Source organism: Anomaloglossus baeobatrachus, chromosome 7 (assembly GCF_048569485.1).
Source record: "Anomaloglossus baeobatrachus isolate aAnoBae1 chromosome 7, aAnoBae1.hap1, whole genome shotgun sequence".
Classification (NCBI taxonomy): Eukaryota; Metazoa; Chordata; class Amphibia; order Anura; family Aromobatidae; genus Anomaloglossus; species Anomaloglossus baeobatrachus.
This window is the reverse complement of record NC_134359.1, coordinates 282041811-282065522: the sequence shown is the minus strand read 5'-3', so window position 1 is coordinate 282065522 and position 23712 is coordinate 282041811. Positions and strand designations below refer to the sequence as shown.

Here is a 23712-nt window from a genome sequence, read left to right as displayed (position 1 = left end):
TAACCCCTCCCCTCTGCTATACACCCTCCCGTGCCTCACGGGCTCCTCAGTTTTGGTGCAAAAACAGGAAGGAGAAAACTTATAAATTGGTCTAGGGTAAATTCAATCCGAAGGATGTTCGGAGAACTGAAGACCATGAACCATAAGAACAAATCAACATCAACAACATGTGTACACAAAAGAACAACCAGCCCGAAGGGCACAGGGGCGGGTGCTGGGTCTCCCAATAGGAGCTAGAAGAAAAGGAATTTACGGTAAGTAAACAAAATTCCCTTCTTCTTTGTCGCTCCATTGGGAGACCCAGACAATTGGGACGTCCAAGAGCAGTCCCTGGGTGGGTAAAAGAATACCTCAACAAAAGGAGCCGAAAACGGCCCCCTCTTACAGGTGGGCAACCGCCGCCTGGAGGACTCGCCTACCTAGACTGGCGTCTGCCGAAGCATAGGTATGCACTTGATAGTGCTTCGTGAAAGTGTGCAGACTAGACCACGTAGCTGCCTGACACACCTGCTCAGCCGTCGCCCGGTGCCGCAAAGCCCAGGACGCACCTACGGCTCTGGTAGAATGGGCTTTCAACCCTGAAGGGAGCGGAAGCCCAAAAGAACGGTAGGCCTCGAGAATCGGTTCCTTGATCCACCGAGCCAAGGTTGACTTGGAGGCCTGAGAGCCCTTACGCTGGCCAGCGACAAGGACAAAGAGCGCATCTGAACGACGCAGGGGCGCCGTGCGAGACACGTAGAGCCGGAGTGCTCTCACTAGATCCAAAGAGTGCAAATCCTTTTCACACTGGTGAATTGGAATAAGGCAAAAGGAAGGCAAGGAGATATCCTGATTTAGATGAAAAGGGGATACCACCTTAGGGAGAAATTCCGGGACAGGACGCAGAACCACCTTATCCTGGTGAAAAACCAGGAAGGGGGCTTTGCATGACAGCGCTGCAAGCTCAGACACTCTCCGAAGTGATGTGACCGCCACCAGGAAGGCCACCTTCTGAGAAAGACGGGAGAGAGAGACATCCCGCAGCGGCTCAAAAGGCGGCTTTTGAAGAGCCGTCAGAACCCTGTTAAGATCCCAAGGTTCCAACGGACGTTTGTAAGGTGGGACCATGTGGCAAACCCCCCTGCAGGAACGTGCGGACCTGCGGAAGCCTGGCTAGACGCTTTTGAAAAAACACGGAGAGCGCCGACACTTGGCCCTTGAGAGAGCCGAGGGACAAACCCTTGTCCATTCCAGATTGTAGGAATGAAAGAAATGTGGGTAAAGCAAACGGCCATGGAGGAAAACCGTTATCAGAGCACCAGGATAAGAAGATTTGCCAAGACCTGTAATAGATTTTGGCGGACGTAGGCTTCCTGGCTTGTCTCATGGTGGCAATGACATCCTGAGATAACCCTGAAGATGCTAGGAGCCAGGACTCAATGGCCACACAGTCAGGTTGAGGGCCACAGAATTCAGATGGAAAAATGGCCCTTGTGACAGCAAGTCTGGGCGGTCTGGAAGCGCCCACGGTTGACCCACCGTGAGATGCCACAGATCCGGATACCACGACCGCCTCGGCCAGTCTGGAGCGACGAGAATGGCGCGACGGCAGTCGGACCGGATCTTGTGTATTACTCTGGGCAGCATCGCCAGAGGGGAAAACACATATGGCAGTCGAAACTGCGACCAATCCTGGACCAGAGCGTCCGCTGCCAGAGCTCTGTGATCCTGAGACCGTGCCATGAAGGCCGGGACCTTGTTGTTGTGTAGTGACGCCATGAGATCGACGTCCGGCGTTCCCCAGCGGCGACAGATCTCTCGAAACACGTCTGGGTGAAGAGACCATTCCCCCGCGTCCATGCCCTGACGACTGAGAAAATGTGCTTCCCAGTTTTCCACGCCCGGGATGTGAACTGCGGAGATGGTGGAGCCTGTGACTTCCACCCACTGCAGAATCCGCCCGACCTCCTGGAAGGCTTGACGACTGCGAGTGCCGCCTTGGTGGTTGATGTAGGCGACGGCAGTGGCGTTGTCCGACTGGATTCGGATCTGCCTGCCATCCAGCCACCGATGGAAAGCCAATAGGGCTAGATATACTGCCCTTATCTCCAGAATATTGATCTGAAGGGACGATTCTGTCGGAGTCCAGGTTCCTTGAGCCCTGTGGTGGAGAAAAACCGCTCCCCAACCTGACAGGCTCGCGTCCGTGGTGACCACGGCCCAGGTTGGGGGGGAGGAAGGATTTTCCCCGAGACAGAGATGTGGGTAGGAGCCACCACTGAAGTGATGTTTTGGTTGCAAGTGAAAGAGATGTTCTTGTCGAGGGAAGCCGAACTCTTGTCCCATTTGCGAAGAATGTCCCATTGGAGTGGCCGTAGATGGAATTGCGCGAACGGCACTGCCTCCATAGCTGCAACTATCTTCCCCAGGAAGTGCATGAGGCGCCTTAAGGGGTGTGACTGACTCCGAAGAAGTGACTGCACCCCCGCCTGCAGAGAAAGCTGTTTGTCCCGCGGTAGCTTGACTAACGCTGGAAGGGTATGAAACTCCATCCCGAGGTAAGTCAGTGATTGGGTCGGCGTCAACTTGGATTTCGGGAAATTGATGATCCACCCGAACTGCTGGAGAGTCGCCAGAGTGACGGTAAGACTTCGTTGACACGCCACCCGAGAAGGGGCCCTGACTAGGAGATCGTCCAAGTATGGGATCACAGAGTGGCCCTGAGAGTGCTGGACCGCCACGACGGATGCCATGACTGGTGAAAACCCGTGGGGCTGTCGCCAGGCCGAAGGGCAATGCGACAAACTGGAGGTGTTCGTCCCCGGTGGCGAAACGCAGGAAGCGTTGATGTTCGGGTGCGATCGGCACATGGAGATAAGCATCCTTGATGTCGATCGATGCTAGGAAGTCTCCTTGTGACATCGAGGCGATGACCGAGCGGAGAGATTCCATCCGAAACCGTCTGGTTCTCACATGTCTGTTGAGCAGCTTGAGGTCCAGAACGGGACGGAATGACCCGTCCTTTTTTGGCACCACGAACAAGTTGAAGTAAAATCCGCGACCACGTTCCTGAAGGGGAACGGGAATCACAACTCCTTCCATCTTTAGAGCGTCCACTGCCTGAAAAAGTGCGTCGGCCTGTGCGGGGGGTGGGGAGGTTCTGAAAAAACGAGCCGTAGGTCGAGAGCTGAACTCTATCCTGTAACCATGAGACAGAATGTCTCTCACCCATCGGTCTTGAACGTGTGGCCACCAGGCGTCGCCAAAGCGGGAGAGCCTGCCACCGACCGAGGATGTGGCTAGATGAGGCAGAGAGTCATGAGGAGGCCGTCTTGGAGGCAGTGCCTCCTGCGGCCTTTTGGGGGCGTGACTTGGACCGCCACGCATAGGAGTTCCTCTGGCCTTTCTCCAGCCGGTTGGACGAAGAGGATTGGGGCTTGGCGGAGGGACGAAAGGACCGAAACCTCGATTGGATTTTTCTCTGCTGAGGTCTCTTAGGTTTGGACTGGGGTAAGGAGGAGTCCTTTCCCGAGGATTCCTTAATAATCTCATCCAACCGTTCGCCAAACAAACGTTCGCCAGAAAAAGGCAAACCAGTTAAGAACCTTTTGGAAGCAGAGTCTGCTTTCCATTCGCGCAGCCACATGGCCCTGCGGACTGCCACGGAGTTAGCGGATGCCACAGCCGTATGGCTAGCGGAGTCCAGGACGGCGTTCATGGCGTAGGACGAAAATGCTGATGCCTGAGAGGTCAAGGAAGACACATGCGGAGCAGAATTCCGCGTGACAGCATTAATCTCAGTCAGACATGCCGAGATTGCTTGGAGAGCCCACACAGCCGCAGAGGCCGGGGCAAAAGACGCGCCCGTGGCCTCATAAATAGACTTCACCAAGAGCTCTGTCTGTCTGTCAGTGGCATCCTTCAAGGATGAGCCATCTGCAACAGACACAACGGACCTAGCAGCCAATCTAGAGACTGGCGGATCCACCTTGGGTGAGTGTGCCCAGCCCTTAACGACTTCAGGTGGAAAGGGATAACGCGTGTCAGAGTGCCTTTTAGCAAAACGCTTGTCCGGGACCGCTCTGGGCTCCTGGACAGCGTCCCTGAAGTTAGAGTGATCAAAAAACGTATTGCGCGTACGTTTTGGGAATCGAAATTGGTGTTTCTCCTGCTGAGAAGCCGACTCCTCTACAGGTGGAGGCGGGGGAGAGAGATCCAACACCTGGTTGATGGATGAAATAAGATCATTTACTAAGGCGTCCCCCTCAGGGGTATCAAGGTTGAGGGCGAAGTCAGGGTCAGAGCCCTGAGCTCCCACGTCCGCCTCGTCATCCTGAGAGTCCTCAAGCTGAGATCCAGAGCAGCGTGAGGAGGCCGGGGAAGAGTCCCAGCGAGGCCGCTTAGCCGGTCTGGGACTGCGATCCGGGCAGGAGTCCTCCGCCTGGGACCTAGGGGCTATCCTGGGAGCGCGCTGCGGCGCGGACCGAGAAGGCCCTGGAGGAGACAAACTAACAGGTGCCGGGGCCTGTGAAGGGCCCGGTCTGGACTGCAATGCCTCAAGGAGCTTAGATGACCATTTGTCCATAGACTGTGCAATGGATTGAGAAAGTGACAGAGAGTTTCTCCGCGAAAGAGTCCAATGAAGGTGACTCTGTCCCTGCAGCCTGCTCAGGAGGAGCAGGGGGATCTACATGAGCCGAGGGGCCCACAAGTGCCCTAGGCTCCGGCTGAGCAAGCGTGGCAGGAGTCGAGCATTGATCACAGTGAGGGTAGGTGGATCCCGCAGGCAACATAGCCCCACAAGAGGTACAGGCTGCGGAAAAAACCTGTGCCTTAGGGGCTTTGCTCCTTGTGGACGACATGCTGTAAGCAATAAGTGTCCCTTAGGAGAGCGACCACTGAGGGTATATGGGAAAGGGTTAAACAGCCGTTCCGATATATATATCACGGCACCCTAGGGGAACCAGCACCGGGTGACCAGTGTGGCTTACCAACCGCTGGTGTCCTCCAGATTCCCTGTCGTGGGTCCCCCGGAGCTGTAGAGCTGTGCTGCTGCAGCATACACCGGCAGAATGCCAAACATGGCCGCCGGAGCTCTCAAGGGGGAAGTGGAGCCATGGGCGGCGCCGGCAAAAGGCGGGAATCTGGAGGCCCCATAGTGGTCAATGAGAGGGGAGGGGAGACATGCAAAGATGCTCCAGCCCTCTGTCGGTAATCCCGCCCTTAGCCCTGACAAGCAGGCCTGGGGGCGGGATTTTTCGCGACTAGGCCGCGATGAAGCCGGGGACTAAATTTAAGGCCGTGCCCGACAAGCAGGCACGGCCGGCGCGGAAGTCCGATGAAAAAACAACGGACGGCGCTACTGGGGAGAAAGGCGACCTCTCTCCCCATACCGTCCCCCCATGGGGACACAGAGTACCTTGAAGGTGCAGGGCCCGGTCCCTGGGGATGAAAACGCTCCGGTCCAGCAGGTTCCACCAGGGGCTGCGGATGGATCACGGTCTCAGCAGGTGAATGACCGGTGAGGCTCCCACTAGTCCCAGAGCCGCATAAGGGATGGTGAAGGAGACGGCATGTGGCTCCAGCCTTTGTACCCGCAATGGGTACCTCAACCTTAACAACACCGCCGACATAGTGGGGTGAGAAGGGAGCATGCCGGGGACCCCATAGGGGACCTCTTTTCTTCCATCCATCATACTATGTATGAGAAATCTTTTTTTTTTTTTTCTATGAGTGGATGTGTGCCTCCTTCCACACAAAGCATAAAACTGAGGAGCCCGTGATCCACGGGAGGGTGTATAGGCAGAGGGGAGGGGTTACACTTTTTTAAAAGTGTAATACTTTGTGTGGCCTCCGGAGGCAGAAGCTATACACCCAATTGTCTGGGTCTCCCAAGGGAGCGACAAAGAAAACTATTTTATTCACTGTGTTCACTATTTGGTAAAACTGATGTCTCGGTGTGATTCCTGAGGTCAGTGCGAGTTCGTAGACACCAAACATGAATAGGTTTACGTTTATCTATGGGGTTAAAAAAAAAAAAAGATTTGTTTGTCCAAACAAAACGTGGAGCATGTTTTACGCCATTTTCCGCAACCCGTGCTGTATGGCTCAGTGATGGTTAATTTTTTTATCTCGACCTGATGTTTTTAAATGGTAATATTTTCGCGCAGATGCTACGTTTTGATCACCTGTTATCGCATTTCACGCAAAACTTTGCAGCGTCCAAAAAATGTAATTTTGGAGTTTGGAATTTTTTTTGCTGCTACGCCATTTACCGATCAGATTAATTGATTTTATATTTTCATAGATTGGGCATTTCTGATTGCGGCTATACAAATTAGGGCAATATTTTTTTTTTTTAACCCTTTCATTTTCAATGTTTCGAAAGGGTGGTGATTTGAACTTTTAGGTTTTTTAATTTTAATTTTTTCAAAAAAAAGTTACTTTTTTAAAATTTTATTAGTCCCCCTGAGTGCTATACGGATCAGCAGTCTGATCGCTCATTCATTTCTCCCAATCAGAGCAGCACCGCTCAGATCGGGAAAAATGATCATCTCCTGTAGCCTTCAGTACTCTGCTGTTTCTTACAGGACCTGAGTCATGTGAGCTACAGGAGTAATCACATGATCCTGTGCTACCATGACAACCATCAGAGCCAAGTAATCACGTCACGTGACGTCTGGTGGAGGCCGGTGAGTACCGATATACCGCGATCATCATTAAAATGGCGGTCACATTTTGACAGCACCATTTAAAAGGAGAACAGATGGATAGCGATTCCCCTCACGCCTGCAAGGTATACATGTCAGCTATACAAATCAGCTGACATGTGCGCGGATCCCCCGCGGCAGCCGTTGGGGATTAACACTATGACCGCAGGGATGTAATATTACTGTCCGTGTTCGTTAAGGGGTTAAGTCTCACTTTTGTGGAAATTCTGCTTTGAACTAGTGTCATTATTGCACCCATATTTCAGCCGAGTGTCCTGCTCCAACTGCAGGTTTAACGAAACATCATAGATGTCTATAACTTTGTCATTTCAGGTTAAGGCTACTTTACACGCTGCGATATCGGTCCCGATATCGCTAGCGTGGGTACCCGCCCCCATCTGTTGTGCGACACGGGCAAATCGCTGCCCGTGCCGCACAACATCGCGCAGACCCGTCACACATACTTACCTGCCCGGCGACGTCGCTGTGACCGGCGAACCGCCTCCTTTCTAAGGGGGCGGTCCATGCGGCGTCACAGCGACGTCACTGAGCGGCCGCCCAATAGCAGCGGAGGGGCGGAGATGAGCGGGACGTAACATCCCGCTCACCTCCTTCCTTCCTCATAGCGGCCGGGAGGCAGGTAAGGAGAGCTTCCTCGTTCCTGCGGCATCACACATAGCGATGTGTGCTGCCGCAGGAGCGACAAACTACATCATTACTGCTGCAGTAACGATAATCGAGAATGGACCCCCATGTCACCGATGAGCGATTTTGCACGTTTTTGCAACGATGCAAAATCGCTCATCGGTGTCACACGCAGCAACATCGCTAATGCGGCCGGATGTGCGTCACAAATTCCGTGACCCCAATGACTCCGCATTAGCGATGTCGCAGCGTGTAAAGCCCGCTTTACTGATCCCGGAGTCAGGCCAGGACACTAAGTCACCAATGTGCCGGTGATATGTGAATTTGGTTTGTGCTGACGGATTGAAAAAAAAAAAAGTTGCTTCCTATGTATGAAAGAGATTGGCCACTGGTTTAACAATGATGGACTATCCTTACGATAGGTCATCAATGTCTGATTGGCTGGGGTCTCACACCTGGCACTTCCGCCGATCAGCTGCTCTCTGGGCCAGCGACAGTCGGAAATGCGCAGTTCAGGAGCTGCTCGTCTTCTGATAGCAGCCGCGTTCTGCACATCCGCCTACTACTGATCTGAATGTGAGGTGGATGTGCAGTACCTGGCTGCCATCAGATGACGGAGCAGATCCGAACCTGAGCATTTCCGGCCGCTCCTGCCACAGAGAATAGGTGATTGGCGGGGGTGCGGGGTGTCAGACCTCAATCAGACACTGATGACCAATCCTAAGGATAAGCCAAACACTGTAAAAGTAGTGGCCAACTTCTTGAACAGTCTGACAGCTCCACTGAAAAGACTGTGGTGCGTACGCAAGTGTATTCACTGCAACCAGACTGTCAGACGTGGCTCAAAGTACGTGCCGTACTGAATCTGGTAACCTTGTACACTGTGAGCCCTCGCGGGCAGGGTCCTCTCTCTCCTCCTGTAGACTGTGAGCCCTCGCGGGCAGGGTCCTCTCTCCTCCTGTAGACTGTGAGCCCTCGCGGGCAGGGTCCTCTCTCTCCTCCTGTAGACTGTGAGCCCTCGCGGGCAGGGTCCTCTCTCTCCTCCTGTAGACTGTGAGCCCTCGCGGGCAGGGTCCTCTTTCCTCCTGTAGACTGTGAGCCCTTGTGGGCAGGGTCCTCTCTCCTCCTGTAGACTGTGATCCCTCAGGGGCAGGGTCCTTTCGCCCCCTGTAGACTGTGAGCCCTCTTGGGCAGGGTCCGCTCTCCTCCTGTAGACTGTGAGCCCTCGCGGGCAGGGTCCGCTCTCCTCCTGTAGACTGTGAGCCCTCGCGGGCAGGGTCCGCTCTCCTCCTGTAGACTGTGAGCCCTCGCGGGCAGGGTCCTCTCTCTCCTCCTGTAGACTGTGAGCCCTCGCGGGCAGGGTCCTCTCTCTCCTCCTGTAGACTGTGAGCCCTCGCGGGCAGGGTCCTCTCTCTCCTCCTGTAGACTGTGAGCCCTCGTGGGCAGGGTCCTCTCTCTCCTCCTGTAGACTGTGAGCCCTCGCGGGCAGGGTCCTCTCTCTCCTCCTGTAGACTGTGAGCCCTCGCGGGCAGGGTCCTCTTTCCTCCTGTAGACTGTGAGCCCTTGTGGGCAGGGTCCTCTCTCCTCCTGTAGACTGTGATCCCTCAGGGGCAGGGTCCTTTCGCCCCCTGTAGACTGTGAGCCCTCTTGGGCAGGGTCCGCTCTCCTCCTGTAGACTGTGAGCCCTCGGGGGCAGGGTCGCTCTCCTTCTGCAGACTGTGAGCCCTCGGGGGCAGAGTCCGCTCTCCTCCTGTAGACTGTGAGCCCTCTTGGGCAAGGTCTGCTCTCCTCCTGTAGACTGTGAGCCCTCTTGGGCAGGGTCTGCTCTCTTCCTGTAGACTTTGATCTCTCATGGGCAGGGTCCTCTCTCCTCCTGTAGACTGTGAGCCCTCGCGGGCAGGGTCCTCTCTCCTACTGTACCTGTCTTTGTCTTGTATTGTTCATGATTATTGTACTTGTCCTTACTATGTATACCCCTTTTCAGATGTACAGCACCATGGAATAAATGGTGCAATAATAACAGCCAAATATAAAAACAAACAGCAGGCGTTACTATACAACACTCACCTTCTTGCCAGCGTGGCGCAGAGCCAAAGCAATCTGAGTGGAGATGGTACTTTTGCCAACACCTCCTTTCCCCGACAATATCAGGATAATATGCCGCACGCCAGCAAGGTTACTGCCATCTGTAAGGAGACATATGTAATAATAATAATAATAATAAGTTTTATTTCTATAGCGCCAACATATTCCGCAGCGCTTTACAATTAAGAGGGGACATGTACAGACAATATGAGACAATACAAAATAACAAAATTAAGATACCAGGAGGAGTGAGGGCCCTGCTCGTAAGCTACAGTCTATGAGGAAATAGGGGAGACACAAAAGGTGTAGATAAATAGTCTTATATTAAAACCTAATCTATTTTGAGGGTGTAACTTTACATATAGATCTATAGGTTTAAAAAAAAAAAAAAAAAAAAAAACCTAGGTCCATCAAGTTAAACCTTTCTCCACCAGTTCTACATTCTTTCCCTAGATTATCTATAACCCACAATGTTATGTGTACTTATTTTATAGTATCTGAGTGTCTGCCATTACTACCTCTTGTGGTCGGCTTTCCACAATCTGACTGCTCTAAATGTAAAGAACCCTTTCCTATTTAGCCGCTAGGATCTCCTTTCCTCTACTTGTAATGAGCGCCCCCTGGTCCTTTCTTTGTAAGATCTTTTGAATAAATAAAAAAAAAAAGTTGTTGGAGACTCATCGGTGGACCATGGGATGGGGAGTACAGTGTGGTTTGCTTTTACAACAAAATTAATTCTATATCAAAGGGAACTCTTTAAGGCAGGGTCGGGAACTTATGGCTTGCTAGCCAGATGTGGCTCTTTTGATGGCTGCATCTGGCTCGCAGACAAATCTTTAATAAAATAAAAATACCATATTTTGCGGTTTGTAAGACGCACTTTTTTCTCCCAAAACTAAGGGAAAAATGGGGGTACGTCTTACAATGGCTTATAAGGCTTACCGGGTGGCAGTGATGGCGGAGGGTCAGCGATACTGCAGGCTCGTGGGGTGTCAAGGCGGTAAGCGCCATTGACATGTGGGCTGCTTTGAATCTCCTGCAGTTGACGAGAGTGACTTCAAGAAAACGGCCGCGGAGTCGGCGCGTGCGCAGATAGGACTCTGCGGCCATTTTCTTGAAGTCCATCACGTCGATCTACACACGCTCAGCGGCCATTTTCTTGAAGTCGATTTAGTCAACTTCAGGCGATTCAAAGCAGCCAGCCGACAGATCAATGGTGCCTGCTGCCGTGACACCCTACGAGCTCAAAGCAGTATTGCTGACCCTCCGCACACTGACCCCCTTGACCCGCGACACCCCCTCCTCTGTGCCCACAGCATCACCTACCATGCCTCCTGGGACTTTCTGAGCCGCTCCACCACCACCGCTTTCCCCCTAGTGAATATGGCTCTCGCGGAATTACATTTTACTATATGTGGCTCTCTCAGACAAAAAGGTTCCCGACCCCTGCTTTAAGGGATTAATGGGGCGTTACAATTTGGGAGAAGTGGGAACCAAATTATTCCAGTAGTGTAAAATAACACCAGATAATACTCATCCCCCCCTTCCTCTTACAGCACAGCCATTGAGCTCAGTGATTGGCTGCAGCGGTGATGCTAAGCAACAGCTGAGAGCATGGGAGGGCAAGTATCATTTATAGTGGAATCAATTGGGGTGCACTTTTGTAAAAGTGGAAAGCCCCTTTAAATGGATTTAGATTAATTATAATGCCATATACAGGAGAGGAAATGTTCCTTTAAAATGTCACAGTAAATAATTAGGAAATAATATGGAACAGTATTACACCAGCTTAAAAGAAGAGTTCAGTAATTCATAGACCCAGGAGATTTTGTAATGTATGGGCAGAACGCTCCTTATATTGCCAGAAGCTGATACCAGCAGCCACATACAACACACAGAGGCCGCAATAAGGAGGGGACAAGACGCTGCAGACAGCGAGAAGAAGCCCACCTGCTGCAGGATCCATGCTGGAAAGTCACTTCCGGATACAAGACTGACATCATCCTTCTCCAATCAGCGACAAGTACACAAATCTATTATTACGCTATTGGCTGATTCCACTAAAGCGTTGAACAACGCTGCATTCTATAGGCGGGAACTATGTCAACCAATCACGTCAGTGATAATAGTCACATGTTTACAATACAGTAAACGCGAGAGGCGGTTTTTTGCTGTAAAAGGGCCTGAAGGAGACTTCCAATCAGCATCAAGAACCGGTGACATTATCCCGCCTTTACAGTATGATTGGCAGAGCTTGTAGCCAATAGGTAAAAAAGATTGAGTAATTGACGTTGAAAGCTGCCCAATCAGGGGGGTCGCTGCGTGTAGGCGGGCAAATGGGAGTTCAGGGGTTATTGTTGACGTCTGTACGGCTGTGACTCCGGGCAGAAAGGTAGTAGGTGAGTGGGGCGAGCGAGGGAGAAGCTGCTCTGGTCACTTACTGGGCGGTATGGGCTAAGGAGGAGTCTTGGGAAAGTGTGAGAAAAGGGGACGATACATGTAGACTACAGCAGAGGGGGAAGGCCATTTGGCCACAGCTGTTTGGGTATAGGTGGAGGGGGTTGTTGTCTTAGGGACTTGGGGTCAAGAAGTGTTGTCATAGGGTTATGTGGACCCCATGTGTGACACATAGTGGCTGCTTCATCACCATTGCTGATCTGCCCCATATAGGGCATAGGTGGGGGTTGTTGTCATAGGGACTTGGGGTCAAGAGGTGTTGTCATAGGGTTATGTGCACCCCATGTGTGACACATAGTGGCTGCTTCATCACCATTGCTGATCTGCCCCATATGGGGCATAGATGGAGAGGGTTGTTGTCATAGGGATTTAGGGTCAAGAGGTGTTGTCATAGGGTTATGGGGTTATGTGTGACATGTAGCAGCTGCACCATCACCACTGCTGATCTGCCCCTTATCGGGGTTGTGCATATTGCACAGGTCTTCCAAAGGGATCCTAGGCCAAAAAAACCTACAGCCACTAAAGGAATCTGCTTTTTTTCTCCTTATAATTTCTAATGCAGAAATAAGATCATTTTCTTTGTTTCTCCCTGAGATGAGGGGCGCCCATGCTGCTGCCGCTTATCTCTGGGATAAACAAAAGAATCAGAGCTCATTTGCATCAGACCAAGGGACCTGTCCAAGCGGAGGCCATCTCTGGGCCCCCCCATATATCCAAAGAAAGCCGTCACCCCCGGAATTAGCAAATATTCAACACCAAAAAAAGGATAAACCAATGCAAGCCCAAAAACAATATAAAAGATATAATTTTTATTGAATAAACATATTGACACAAGTGTAGGTATACTTAAAATCACAAGTACAGTTAACAAAGGCACCCGATCCAGTTACACCTATAGGGATCATAGTAAATGGCTAAAAGATATAATAAAGTAACTATGGGCTAACAGTGCAAAAAAGCGCACTGGAATAAATCCATTAATAAACCAAACCTATTTATATATATATATATATATATATATATATATATATATATATATATATATATATATATATATTATATATATATACACACACAAAAGAAAGTAAAGTCAAGTAGGTATAAAGCAGAAATAAACCTGCTCGATATATCCTTATTTTTGGAATAACAAGCCTAAGAAATTACCGTAATACCATGCATACACACACGTGAGGAAGTACAGTGATAGGCCGAAGCCAGAGAGAGAATGATCCAAGACCAGGAGCTCATCGCACCCGTTTTCACCTCTAATAATAATAATTTTTATTTCTATAGCACCAACATATTCCGCAGCATCTTAGAATTCAATGTTGACATATATAGACAATATCATACGTTACAGAATACACAAATCAACAGATTCCAAGAGGAGTGAGGTTCCTGCTCACAAGCTACAATCTATGTACTGCACTGAATTAGGTTAGCCGGTCACCATGTATGCGTGTCACTCTCCATTGTGGTTATGGGAGTCGTGAAAAGCTCAGTTGCTCCAACATCGTCGATGGAAGGAGCTACATCTATATGTGGTCTGCTTTTTTGGAGGGGGGAGATAAGGTCTAGTCATGCATCTGTTATTCCAATGATATCCATCAATGTCTCATAAGCAGATTTGCAATTCAGAGTGATTCAGTATGATCAGAATACATTGTGCACCCTTCATCTCTGAAATACCAATTGGTTACAGCGCATGAAGATCTGCGACTTTCCATTTGGCCACTAGATGGCACTGTTTCCCTGTGGGGTACAGAGTGTACTAAAGTGCTGCTGTTTCCCCTCCTCTCTTTACAATCAGTGGGGGTCTGATCTCTGGGACCATTGACAATCCTAAAAATGAAGGGGCCGCAGCCTCTTTAATGCTTATTTCTGAACAGTGTTGCACCTGCTATTTTTTGTCTAATTTTAAGCAGGAGAAGCTTAGATCACAGCCTGGTGGCCGAGGTGCCGCTGTGCAGAGGAATCTACCCATCATGTCCATCGGATGTCAGGTTGGCGATGTATGGAGTGTGCTCAGGAGCTAAGTACACTCCACACAAAGCGGATGTCTGCTGGGTTCAGCAGCCGAAACCTGACTCTAAAAGCAGCAACCAGGGTTGCTATTAGTCACTGGCTCAGTGGTTAGCACTGTATGGTGGCTCAGTGGTTCGCACTGTTAGGGTATATGCATACGCTGCAGTTTTGGTTGGACAAAAAAACTGCACTCTCTGGCAGACTTTGACAACTGTAAACACTGCATTTGACAAAAAAAGCGGTAAAAACGAATCAGTTTTTTCTGCTTTTTTAGGCCTCTTTCACACGTCCGTGTCTCCGGTATGTGTTTGGTCCGTTTCCTCACGTACCGGAGACACGGGCACACGTAGACCCATTAAAATAATTGGGTCTGCGCTCACGTGCGTGTTCTGCCATGGACCGTGTATACGTGTGGAGCATACGTGTGTCCATGTGTTCCACACGGCAACATGTCCGTTTTTCTCCGGCATCACGGGTCTCACACGGAACGCAAACGGACCACACAGAGGTGTTCCATGTGACACGCTCCAGAGAAAACACACGTGTTTGAGAGAATAAAAAAAAAAACTTGAATCACCTTCTCCAGCCCTCCTGTCTCTGCCGCTGCTGTCACTTGCTTCTGACCACCGCTCATTATGCTCATTGAATATTCACTTCACTGCGGCTGGAAGCAGCGGGTAGTCGGCAGAACCGGAGACCGAAAATCAGCACCACGGACAGCGACGCCAGGGACAGGTGAGCAGAAAGTTCCCGTTATCCGTGATAACACACGGAGAGCACACGTAGAACACACGTGTGCCATAAACACGGCTCATGGAGGGCAAAACGCACCTCTGACACATCCATGAAAAACGTGCATGGTTTTTCATGAACATGTGAAAGTTGCCTTACAGGAAGCCTCTCCACCTCACTTCCTGGGAAAATGCATGTGTTTTTTTGTTTTTGTTTTTTTTTTTACAAAAACTGATCCAAAATGCAAGAAAAACGCGGTGCAAACGCACAGGTAAGATTTTTCTTGCATTTTGACACACCACATCGAAGTCAATGGATGAAAAACGGAGACAAAAACGTGAAAAGAAGTGACATGCTGCTTTTTTTGTCAAAGATTTTGACAAATTTTTGACAAAAAGCAGACAAAAAACTGCAACGTGCGCATGGGATATGCAGGTTTCTCATAGACTTTGCTAGGGAAGCAAAAGCATGCAGTTTGTCATTGACACAGCGCACTTTAGTACATGACAAAAATGCGGAAAAAAAACAAAATGAGACATGCGGATGCAGAGCAACATCTGCAAAGAATTTAAATGATCTTGGTGCTATAAAAGTCAGCAAACTAAATAAACAACTAACTCTGTTTCCCAGAAAATAAGCCCTAGTACAATTTGTTAAAGAATACAGCAGGACTCTTCATCAAAGAAAGCAGACATCCCCTCACCAAAAAAATATAATCAAACTCATCAGACCTCAAACAGTTACAGTTGGTTAGTGCCGATGGTGGATGGGCTCTCACACAGAGATCTGCGTCACTGTCAGGTTCCTCACTGCTACATTTTCGGCTACATTGCACTTCAGCTCTCACAAACAGGTACCACTTTGTCACGCTAGGTTCGGGGAAGTACCAAGCGAAATGGAAGGAAAACCCTGAGTCTAGGGAAGGGGGAGATGGTGACCCTTGACCAAGCATACCGGTGGCCCTGGTTTCCGTCACCTTGTTCCGCACCTATGCGCTGAGCCGGATACCTGACCGACCCTGAAGAAGGAAAAACAAACCAATGTTTAACTTTTTCCCTGTTTAAATAAACAATAATAAATAAGTATGCACGTTTAGTTTTTCCGTAATTAAAATGACCTGAAAAATCATGTTCCCAACAAGCTCCAAAAATAACAAAACGTGAAAAACAAAAGTTGAATTTCTGGGCGAGTTTTTAACTATTTCATCATTTGGATTTCCCCCCCCCCCCATTTTCAGTACATTATATGGTAAAGTATATGATGCCATTCAAAACTACAGCTTGTCCTGCAGATTATGAGCCCTCATCTGGCTAGGTGGGCAGAAAGTAAGAAAAAAATACAAAAGTTTTTGACTAATAGAAGAAGTCTTGTAAAAGAAAAAAAAACAAAAAAAACAATTAAAGCATAAAAAGAAAAATTAGCCTTGGTGGTTAAAAGGAGATGCAGCTCTACAGTCAAGCTGCACAATTTACGTTCAGGATTGTTGGGGGTCTCAGATGTCAGACCCTGACCCATCATAAACTGGTAAAATATGACATGTCCATAGGATATGCTATCAGATACAAAAAAAACCTTTAATATATTGTCAGTTGCTCCTTAGCAGACAATAGTCGTGCATTGGGCTGGAAGTGATAGGATTATGCAAAACTATTAGCGCAAGTGTCATTTTGACATAGATAGATTATATATATATAATATACATTATATATATATAATTTTATTTTTCTTTGTCGCTCCATTGGGAGACCCAGACAATTGGGGTGTATAGCTTCTGCCTCCGGAGGCCACACAAAGTATTACACTTTAAAAAGTGTAACCCCTCCCCTCTGCCTATACACCCTCCCGTGCATCACGGGCCCATCAGTTTTTTGCTTTGTGTTGAAGGAGGCAGACACATTCACGCAAGCTCCACATTTTAGTCAGCAGCAGCTGCTGACTTTATCGGATGGAAGAAAAGAGGGCCCCTAACAGGGCCCCCGGCATGCTCCCTTCTCACCCCACTCTGGTCGGCGGTGCTGTTAAGGTTGAGGTACCCATTGCGGGTACAAAGGCTGGAGCCACATGCCGTTATCCTTCCCCATCCCTTAGGGGCTCTGGGTGAAGTGGGATCCTAACCGGTCACCATGCACTGGGACCGGGCTCCCTCCGCAGCCCCTGGGGGAATCTGACGGACAGGAGACCGGGTATCATCAGGGACAGGCCCTGCTACTCTGAGGTACTCTGTGTCCCCTTGGGGACGGCGCATGGAGCGCCTGTGTAACAGACGCTGCAGCAGCTGCTGGGTGTTTTTGTGCGCCGGGACTACCGCGCCGACCGCGCTTGTTTGCTGGCCGCGCTACTAAATTTAGTCCCCGGCTTTTGCGGCCTAGTACCGCATACTCCCGCCCCCAGGCCTGCCAGTCAGGGGTAAGGGCGGGACGGTCGACTGCACGTCAGCGGTGAGGGCTGGAGCATGCTTAGGCATCCTCCTCCCCCCTCACTGAACACTGTGGGGCACCAGATTCCCGCACTTTCAGAGGCACGCCCACGGCTTCCTCCTCCTCTCAGAACGCTGGCAGCCATTGCTATCAGCACTTCTGCCGGTGGAGAACTTCAGATCGAGCTCCACAGCTCTGGGAGGCCCAGGCAGGGAATCTGGTGGACACACAACCGCTGAGGCGGTTGGTAAGCCGCACCACTTACTAGGTGCTGGCCCCCCTGGGTGCCGAATTGTGTATATATATACCCCTATATTTTATACATTTACTCTATTCGGCCGCATTATTTGCTTTTGGCTATATATCCTCACTGATTGCGCTAAAAGGAGACAACAGCATGTCGTCCGCAAAAAGCAAGGGTGCCAAGGCACAGGCTTATTTTGCAACCTGTACCTCTTGTGCGGCTATGTTACCTGCAGGTTCCACCTACCCTCATTGTGTGCAATGCTCGGCCCCTGTGACACTCACTCAGCCGGAGCCTCAGCTACTGGTGGGACTCTCGGCCCAGGTAGAACCACCGGCTACCACTGTCCAGGTGGCAGGGACAGAGTTTGCAGTGTTGGCTGAGAAACTTTCTGAGTCACTTTCACAATCCATGGCTCAGTCTATGGATAGATGGTCTGCTAAGATACTAGAAGCTTTGCAGTCCAGACCGGTAACACAGGCCCCGGGCACTGTTGATCCATTGCCCACAGGCCCCCCTCGGTCGGCGCAGCAGACTGCTCCTGGGGTGACTCCTGGGTCACACGGTGAGGACTCCGACACGGACCGCAGTCCCAGACCGGCTAAGCGGGCTCGCTGGGAACTTCCCTCGACTTCATCACACTGCTCAGGGTCTCAGCATGAGGACTCTCTGGAGGATGAGGCGGACGTTGCAGATCAGGGCTCTGATCCCGACGCTGCTCTCAATCGTGATACACCTGAAGGGGACGCCATAGTAAATGACCTTATAGCGTCCATCAACCAGGTGCTAGAACTTTCTCCCCCAGCTCCTCCGATTGAGGAGTCAGCTTCTCAGCAGGAGAAATTCCAATTTAGGTTTCCCAAACGTACACGGAGTGCGTTTTTCGATCACTCCAACTTCAGAGATACAGTCCAGAAACACCGAGCTTTTCCGGACAAGCGCTTTACTAAGCGCCTTAATGACACACGTTACCCCTTCCCCACTGACGTTGTTAAGGGTTGGGCTCAGTGTCCCAAGGTGGATCCTCCAGTCTAGACTGGCGGCTAGATCCATAGTAGCAGTGGCGGATGGTTCATCGCTCAAGGATGCCACTGACAGGCAAATAGAGCTCCTGATGAAATCCATCTATGAAGCCATAGGCGCGTCTTTTGCTCCGGCATTCGCATCCGTATGGGCACTCCAAGCTATCTCAGCTTGTCTGTCTGAGATTAATGCAGTCACACGGGCCGCTACTCCGCAGGTTGTGTCTTTAACCTCTCAAGCGTCGGCTTTTTCGTCCTACGCCATGAACGCAGTCCTGGACTCTGAGAGCCGTACAGCAGTAGCATCCGCCAATTCAGTGGCAGTCCGCAGGGCCATGTGGCTACGCGAATGGAAGGCAGACTCTGCTTCCAAGAAGTTCTTAACCGGTTTGCCATTTTCTGGCGACCGTCTGTTTGGCGAGCAATTGGATGAAATCATTAAACAATCCAAGGGAAAGGACTCGTCTTTACCCCAGTCCAAACCAAACAGACCTCAGCAACGGAAGATACAACAGAGGTTTCGGTCCTTTCGGCCCTCAGCCAGGTCTCAATTCTCCACGTCCAACAGGCCACAGAAAGGCCAGAGGAACTCTGATTCATGGCGGTCTAGGTCACGTCCTAAAAAGACCGCCGGAGGAACCGCCCCCAAGGCGGCCTCCTCATGACTTTCGGCCTCCCCAAACCGCATCCTCGGTCGGTGGCAGGCTCTCCCGCTTTTGCGACGCCTGGTTGCCACATGTCCAAGACCGATGGGTGAGAGACATTCTGTCTCACGGTTACAGGATAGAGCTCAGCTCTCGTTCTCCGACTCGTTTCTTCAAAACATCTCCGCCCCCCGAGCGAGCCGATGCTCTCTTTCAGGCGGTGTGCACGCTGAAGGCAGAAGGAGTGGTGATCCCTGTTCCCCGTCAAGAACGTGGTCGAGGTTTTTACTCCAACTTGTTTGTGGTGCCAAAAAAGGACGGATCATTCCGTCCCGTTCTGGACCTCAAACTGCTCAACAGACACGTGAAAACCAGACGGTTCAGAATGGAATCTCTCCGCTCCGTCATCGCCTCGATGTCCCAAGGAGACTTCCTAGCATCAATCGACATCAGGGATGCTTATTATCTCCACGTGCCGATTGCACCCCAGCATCAGCGCTTCCTGCGTTTCGCCATCGGAGACGAACACCTTCAGTTCGTGGCACTGCCTTTCGGCCTGGCGACAGCCCCACGGGTCTTCACCAAGGTCATGGCAACAGTGGTGGCAGTCCTACACTCTCAGGGACACTCGGTGATCCCTTACTTAGACGATCTTCTAGTCAGGGCACCCTCCCAGGTGGCATGCCAACACAGCCTGAACACTGCTCTGGAGACTCTCCAGAGGTTCGGGTGGATCATCAATTTCCCAAAGTCAAAATTGACACCGACCCAATCGCTAACTTACCTCGGGATGGAGTTTCATACTCTCTCAGCGATAGTGAAGCTTCCGCTGGACAAACAGCGTTCACTACAGACAGGGGTGCAATCTCTCCTTCGAGCCCAGTCACACCCCTTGAGGCGGCTCATGCACTTCCTAGGGAAGATGGTGGCAGCAATGGAGGCAGTTCCATTTGCGCAGTTTCATCTGCGTCCACTTCAATGGGACATTATCCGCAAATGGGACAGGAGGTCGACGTCCCTCGACAGGAACGTCTCCCTTTCTCGGGCAGCCAAAACCTCTCTTCAATGGTGGCTTCTTCCCACTTCTTTGTCGAGGGGAAAATCCTTCCTGCCCCCATCCTGGGCTGTGGTCACGACGGACGCGAGTCTGTCAGGGTGGGGAGCAGTCTTCCTCCACCACAGGGCTCAGGGAACCTGGACTCCGACAGAGTCCTCCCTTCAGATCAATGTTCTGGAGATAAGGGCAGTGTATCTAGCCCTAAAGGCGTTCCAGCGGTGGCTGGAGGGCAGGCAGATCCGAATTCAGTTGGACAACGCCACGGCGGTTGCGTACATCAACCACCAAGGCGGTACACGCAGTCGTCAAGCCTTCCAAGAAGTTCGGCGGATTCTGCTGTGGGCGGAAGCCACAGCATCCACCATCTCCGCAGTTCACATCCCGGGCGTGGAAAACTGGGAAGCAGACTTTCTCAGTCGCCAGGGCATGGACGCAGGGGAATGGTCTCTTCACCCGGACGTGTTTCAAGAGATCTGTTGCCGCTGGGGAACGCCGGACGTCGATCTAATGGCGTCTCGGCACAACAACAAAGTCCCGGCATTCATGGCACGGTCTCAGGATCACAGAGCTCTGGCGGCGGACGCGTTAGTTCAGGACTGGTCGCAGTTTCGACTGCCTTATGTATTTCCTCCTCTGGCGATGCTGCCCAGAGTGTTACGCAAGATCAGGTCCGACTGCCGTCGCGCCATTCTCGTCGCTCCAGACTGGCCGAGGCGGTCGTGGTACCCGGATCTGTGGCATCTCACGGTGGGTCAGCCGTGGGCGCTCCCAGACCGACCAGACTTGCTGTCTCAAGGGCCATTTTTCCATCTGAATTCTGCGGCCCTCAACCTGACTGTGTGGCCATTGAGTCCTGGCTCCTAGCGTCCTCAGGGTTATCTCAAGAGGTCATTGCCACTATGAGACAGGCCAGGAAACCAACGTCCGCCAAGATCTACCACAGAACGTGGAGGATCTTCTTATCCTGGTGCTCTGATCAGGGTTTTACTCCCTGGCCGTTTGCCTTGCCCACTTTTCTGTCTTTCCTTCAATCCGGAATGGACAAGGGTTTGTCTCTCGGCTCTCTCAAGGGGCAAGTATCGGCGCTTTCCGTGTTTTTTCAAAAGTGTCTAGCCAGGCTTCCGCAGGTCCGCACGTTCCTGCAGGGAGTTTGCCACATAGTCCCACCTTACAAGCGTCCGCTAGAACCCTGGGATCTTAACAGGGTGCTAACGGCTCTTCAGAAACCACCTTTCGAGCCGATGCGGGATGTCTCTCTATCACGCCTTTCGCAGAAGGTGGTCTTTCTAGTGGCAGTCACATCACTTCGGAGAGTGTCTGAGCTAGCAGCACTGTCATGCAAAGCCCCCTTCCTGGTGTTTCACCAGGATAAGGTGGTTCTACGTCCGGTACCGGAATTTCTCCCTAAGGTGGTATCCCCTTTTCATCTCAATCAGGATATCTCCTTACCTTCCTTTTGTCCTTATCCAGTTCACCAATGTGAAAAGGATTTGCACTTGCTAGATCTCGTGAGAGCACTCAGGCTCTACATTTCTCGCACGGCGCCCCTGCGCCGTTCTGATGCGCTCTTTGTCCTTGTCGCTGGCCAGCGTAAGGGGTCGCAGGCTTCCAAGTCAACCTTGGCTCGGTGGATCAAGGAACCGATTCTTGAAGCCTACCGTTCGTCTGGGCTTCCGATTCCTTCAGGGCTGAAAGCCCATTCTACCAGAGCCGTAGGTGCGTCCTGGGCATTGCGGCACCGGGCTACGGCTCAGCAGGTGTGTCAGGCGGCTACCTCGTCGAGTCTGCACACTTTCACGAAACACTATCAGGTGCATGCCTATGTTTCGGCAGATGCCAGCCTAGGTAGGCGAGTCCTTCAGGCGGCGGTTGCCCACCTGTAAGAGGGTGCCGTTTTACGGCTCTTTTTATCAAGGTATTCTTTTACCCACCCAGGGACTGCTTTTGGACGTCCCAATTGTCTGGGTCTCCCAATGGAGCGACAAAGAAGAAGGGAATTTTGTTTACTTACCGTAAATTCCTTTTCTTCTAGCTCCTATTGGGAGACCCAGCACCCGCCCCTGTTCCCTTCGGGCTGTTGTTTTTTTGTGTACACCTGTTGTTCATGTTGAATTGTTCTTTGGTTCATGGTTTCAGTTCTCCGAACATCCTTCGGATTGAGTTTACCTTAGACCAATTTATAAGTTTCCTCCTTCCTGCTTTTGCACCAAAACTGATGGGCCCGTGATGCACGGGAGGGTGTATAGGCAGAGGGGAGGGGTTACACTTTTTAAAGTGTAATACTTTGTGTGGCCTCCGGAGGCAGAAGCTATACACCCAATTGTCTGGGTCTCCCAATAGGACCTAGAAGAAAAGGAATTTACAGTAAGTAAACAAAATTCCATTCATTTTTTTTATTATTATTGCAGTCATCAATGCGTAATATGGCTCGTCGACCACGCAGCAGCCGTGCCTGGCACTTTGTCCTGAGCGGGGTCCGCAGAGACCAGGACACCCGAGCACCGTCTCTGCCAGCAGGAGATGAGGCCTGGGGCTACGATTCTGATGGACAGGTAATCCACTGACTTGTGTAGGTTTTGTCCTAATTGCTCCTTGAATGGGTTTTGTCTAAAATTCCTTGTCATATTTAGACTCTGCCTGATGTCAGTAAATTAAAAACATTTATGTAGAAAAAAAAACAAACAACAAAATCACCTTCCCAGCTCACCCATGGTTTCCTGACTTGTGGATCCAATAGTTAAAGGGAACCTGTCACCAGATTTTTCCCTATGAAACGAAAAGAATCCCCTTCTGCAGCTCCTGGGCTGCATTCTATGAAGGTGCACCTTCTGAAATCATCCAGCCCCTTTTTTAAAAGCTGTTATAGTATCTGCCATTACTACCTCTTGTGGTCGGCATTCCACAGACTGACTGCTCTAACTGTAAAGAACACTTTCCTATTTAGCTGTCGGAATCGCCTTTCTTCCACTCGCAGTGAATGCCCCCTGGTCCTTAGTTTTGTCTTTGGAAGAAACAAGTCATGTACGACTCCTTTATATTGACCACACATGTATTTATACATACAGTGCCTACAAGTAGTATTCAATCCCCTGCAGATTTAGCAGGTTTACACATTCGGAATTAACTTGGCATTGTGACATTTGGACTGTAGATCAGCCTGGAAGTGTGAAATGCAGCAAAAAAGAATGTTATTTCTTTTTTTTTAAAAAAATTGTGAAAAGTTTATTCAGAGGGTCATTTATTATTCAACCCCTCAAGCCACCAGAATTCTGTTTGGTTCCCATAAAGTATTAGGCTATGTGCGCACGTTGCGTCGGAGTACCTGCAGTTTATTCTGCACGTTTTCCTTCCCTTGGTTTTTGACCAAATGGCTTTTGACAATTTTTTAGCGCTAAAAACGCATGCGTTTTTACCGCGTTTTTAGTGCGTTTTTAGCGCTTTTTACCTGCGTTTTCACCTGCGTTTCTGCAGATGCGTTTTTGAGATCAAGACACTGAGAAATAAAGTTGAAATAGTCAAAAAGATTGAAAAAAGAGAAAAAAATTATAAAATTAACTTTTAATAAAATTAAATGGGAAATTATCAATTTAAATGTAATAATAGCGGTTATGCACATTTTAACAGAAAAATAGCTAAAGTTTATTATTTTTTAGCATTTAAATTTTCGGTTATTGTGTGTGTAAAGGAACATTAGA

General features: G+C 50.3%; 2 protein-coding genes across 3 annotated transcripts in view; one reads left to right on the top strand and one right to left on the bottom strand.

Moving 5' to 3' along the window:
- The window catches only part of NUBP2 (NUBP iron-sulfur cluster assembly factor 2, cytosolic), an 18955-nt gene extending 7537 nt beyond the window's left edge, over positions 1–11418 (bottom strand). Inside the window, exons 1-2 of one of the 2 annotated variants that reach the window (XM_075318274.1) lie at positions 11370–11418; positions 9402–9520 (exon numbers count right to left, since the gene is read on the bottom strand). In XM_075318274.1, coding sequence (XP_075174389.1) covers positions 9402–9520; positions 11370–11385 — 135 coding nt within the window. In that variant the 5' untranslated portion in view covers positions 11386–11418. Of the gene's footprint in view, positions 1–9401; positions 9521–10745; positions 10767–11369 lie in introns of those variants that run through there. The other variant, XM_075318276.1, reaches the window with a different exon arrangement.
- A 331-nt stretch (positions 11419–11749) lies between these two features.
- Positions 11750–23712, top strand: part of SPSB3 (splA/ryanodine receptor domain and SOCS box containing 3) — a 28236-nt gene continuing 16273 nt past the window's right edge. Inside the window, exons 1-2 of the mRNA XM_075318272.1 lie at positions 11750–11818; positions 22426–22569. Coding sequence (XP_075174387.1) covers positions 22432–22569 — 138 coding nt within the window. The 5' untranslated portion in view covers positions 11750–11818; positions 22426–22431. The remainder of the gene's footprint in view (positions 11819–22425; positions 22570–23712) is intronic.